This window comes from Atta colombica, unplaced genomic scaffold (genome assembly GCF_001594045.1).
Source record: "Atta colombica isolate Treedump-2 unplaced genomic scaffold, Acol1.0 scaffold94, whole genome shotgun sequence".
In the NCBI taxonomy this organism is placed as follows: Eukaryota; Metazoa; Arthropoda; class Insecta; order Hymenoptera; family Formicidae; genus Atta; species Atta colombica.
In genome coordinates, this window is record NW_017259588.1 from 93,693 (window position 1) to 97,637 (window position 3,945).

At 43.4% G+C, this 3,945-nt stretch overlaps 1 protein-coding gene across 1 annotated transcript; it reads right to left on the minus strand.

Moving 5' to 3' along the window:
- Positions 1-300: 300 nt before the first annotated feature.
- Positions 301-651, minus strand: LOC108693591. Its single transcript, XM_018202627.1, has one exon. It carries the CDS (start codon positions 649-651, stop codon positions 301-303), a length of 351 nt encoding a protein of 116 aa, XP_018058116.1.
- Positions 652-3,945: the final 3,294 nt, after the last annotated feature.

Consider the following 3,945-nt stretch of genomic DNA (forward strand, 5'->3'; position numbering starts at 1 on the left):
AGATTTTCCTTGAGTAGATAGAGCGATAATCCTTGAATAGATAGGTTACGGAATTGAGCTGTATCTTAACGATTGTAAACACCTCGTCCAATTTGGTGTGTAACCCTTCTCAAAAATCGTCTTGTACTTGCTCACGTACCGAATCGCCCACTTTAAATTTTGACGGACCAGCAATCTTTATCGTGCTGTACACCGTATCCAAGAGTCTTTCGGCGATCGCGGGAGTTACGTCAGGTCACATGCCGATAGTCCGATGCTTGCGCGCGTTGTAATCTGCACGAGACGCGGTAGCTTGCCGATCTACTTGTAATTGCCGTTGAGTGTAAACATCTTCCACATGTTGTTTTTGAGCGTGCGATTGAATCGCTCGATTACTGACGCTTTCAACGTCGAATACGTGGAATAGTGATTAACGTCGTGTTTTTTCAAAATTTTCTGCACATTGTAAAATTCCTTCCCCGTTTGTAAATTTTTCGGATATCTTCCATTCAGACGAATTATCTCAGCGATAGCATCAGTCGTTTCGCTTCCATCTTTGCTCTTGAGCAGTACGGCCCACGCGTACTTGCTCAACACATCGATGAGTATGTAGTGGTGGCCTCTGTTGAAGTCTGAGTACGGACGCATCTCGATGATATCAGCCTGCCACATTTCGTATCCTCGAACTATGACGCGGAAAATTTCTTCTCGCCGGAGCATGCAATTCCTCGATGAATCGACGTCTCTCGGAGCTAATTTTTCTCTTTTCGCTGAATCTCTTTTTCATGATTAAACGCGTAATACACAGAGCAAAAGAATTTTTTTTTCTCACTGACATCACTCGTTTTGTCTATACGCGATTTAATTTATAATAAGACCGGCATCGAGAAATTCCTCGATTATCAACAACATCTTGTTGTTGTGAGCGTTGTTGCTCGCTCGGTGTGAAACGTCGAGCACTCGTAGACGATCCATCAGCTCATTGGGATCGTCCCAATGCACGTAATCGATTGCATTGTCATTCAATATCATTGCGTGAAGTAATCCCTTTTAGGATTTCTTCTTCTGTTTCTTGGGTGTGATTGACATCAACGGCGCGATTATTACAACGGCGTATTTGTACTTGTATCCCCTATTGCTCAATAATCGGCCCGATTGATGCTTGTGTTTGTGCGCGATCGTCGTTAGTAGCATGCTCTTGTACTTGTTCATATCGTCTTTCGTGTAGAGGAGAATTTTCTTGAAAAGCAACTCGTAAAGGCCAGATCGTATCGTACACTATCGATAATTATGTTGTCCGCGTCATCCACATCAAAACGTTTATTGCCAAACATCAATCCATCCTTGTGTAAATAAACGCCGTACACATAATCTACATCGCTCTTCTATTTATCTCGCGTTTCGCTCAGGACAGCCTCGACGTACTTTTGACCCAGCAGGCCCAAGCCAGCTCGTAATGCCCCTCGACCTTCCGACGTTTGCAATCGATTTTGAACCTTCGTCGCTAGCGAGTCTTCCATCGTTTCGAAAACATTGTCCAACGACTCTATCATCGGTACGATTTTGATACGCGGTGTGAAGGTTATTGGCTGTACACGATCGTGCGATCGATCATCGGATTTACGCGGGGTCGCGGAATGCTCGAACGTTCTCGCTCGCTTTCTCTCCTTCTTTCTTCTCCTTCTCCGCTTTTCTCTCACGCTTGGAGACAGATGCTACGTCATCGTCGCGCGAATGTCTCTTTATTGTGCGCACGGGGCTGTTAACAATTTGCTGCAGAGGTTTTATAATAGTTTTATAATATAATTTAAAATGCCTGTCCAATGCCATGTCCTCCTCGATTCTACTGGTCTTTAGAGCGCGATTTCTTGCGGATCGACTCGCTCGTCTTCTCTCTCGCAATTTTTTCACGCGCGCGCACATCAACCATGTTCGTCTCTGGCGAAGTATCGACAACGACTAGTCACGTTACAATAAATCGCGAATTCGTTAAATCCCTTTCTGTATCTCCCGTCTTTAAGCGCCACTATCCTTGTCTATCACTAAAAATCCATATTCTTTTTGCCAACAGTCGCGACACAACAAATAAAATTCATCATACGACATGTCGGTATTCACGTGATCGTTGTAAACACGTTTCAAGTTGTTACAATCCTGTTTGAACAGGATCAACAGGTTCGCGTTGTCGCGTATCAGATGTTCAAGTATCCTCGCGTACGTCTGACAGAGATAAAAGCAGTTAACATTCGCGTGGCGGCCCATTGAAAAGTATTCTCTCATCTCATTCTGCTTGTCGCATGCTACGTCATCAAAGATAGAAATAGAATTTGGGCGCGCTTCGCTCGGTGGAAAGACATCGCTGTTATTGGAGAACGTAAAGTAGCCGATTTCATCGATAGACGTAAATAAATTTTCGAGATATCAATACTTTAGCTATTGCACGTACACATTTTTCGAAACGTAGGCCGTTTGGACTCTAAGCAAGCTTATCAGAACGTTGGTTTTACCACAATTCGACGGGCCGCAAATGATCGTGCGTATAGTACTCGGTAGCATTTCGCCGTGCTTGCGCTTCTCCATGCTGCCTCCCATCATTCGCAATTTCGCGTCACAATTTGTGACATGTATCGTTAACGGTTGCAGCACGAATTTCATGCTCACATTAAAGACTGTGTACTCTCGAATGACTATTTAAAGGTGCGCGAATTCGTGAAGTATCGCGCAGTAGTAAAATGTATCTCGCGCTGTCATCCTTCTGATATTCGAGACTTGAGCATCGAGCAACTGCAATATAAGCTTAAATCCGCTGTTTTTAAGTCAGAAAAACACATTTTCTTTCCTTGGAAGCAAAAACAAATTTATTCAAAATATTTGCCCTCGCTAACTATACATTTTTCCCATCTTTCGGGCAATTTGTGTACACCAAAAAAATTCCTCATCTTTCGAGGCAAATCATTCATCAAGCCATTTTCGAACGTCTTTGTAAGAATCGAAGTGCCACTCAGCGAGCGCGTGGCCCATCAACGAAAACAGGTGATAGTCAGAAGTTGTCAGATCTGGTGAGTAAGCGGGATGGGGTAACACTTCCCAGTTGAGTGTCTCCAAGTTGTTTTGGACCATTGTTGACGTGTGCGATGTCGTGGAGGAAAATCAGCTTGTCATGTCTTTTCCGATAATGCGGCCTTTTTTCACACAGAGCACTTTGCAATTCGATCAGTTGTTGACGGTGAGCATTAACAGTTTCACCAGGTTTTAACCTTTTAAAACTCGTAGTAGATGACACCCTCCTGATCCCACCAAACGCACAGCATCGTCTTCCATCCGAAGTGATTTGGTCTTGAGGAAGATGTTGATGGTTGGGCGGGATCAATCCAAGATTTCTTGCGTTTAGGATTATGAAAATAGATTCACTTTTCATCAACTGTCACAATCCGATGCAGGAACGAATTTCTTTTTTGTCTGGCAAACAGAATTTGGCATGTGTTTTGGCGTTGTTCCATCTGCTTCGTTCAATTCATGCGGCACCCCATTTCCGATCTTTTGAACCTTCCCCATAGCATGTATCCGCATGGAAATGGCTGCTTGAGAAACACCCAATTGCTCGGCAAGCATTTTTTGCGATTGGGTATCGTCCTCGTCCAAAAGAGCCTGCAATTGACAGTCCTCAACCTTTCTGGTCCGATTTTCAAGCTTCTTGTCACTCAGGTCAAAATTGTCGTCATTGAACCGGCGAAACCAATTTTTGCCCGTTGTTTCCGATAAAGCATTGTCGCCATAGGCCTCCACAAGCATTCAATGCGATTCGGCAGCCGATTTCTTCAAATTGAAACAGAAAAGCAAAGTTTCCCTTTTTTTTTAGCAAAAAAACTAGACATGATTACGAAAGAAAAAATATATGTTGTTGTATGAAATTGCTGATGATGTGCACTGATTAATGTTGACAGATGTTAAACACAAAAAAAAGTG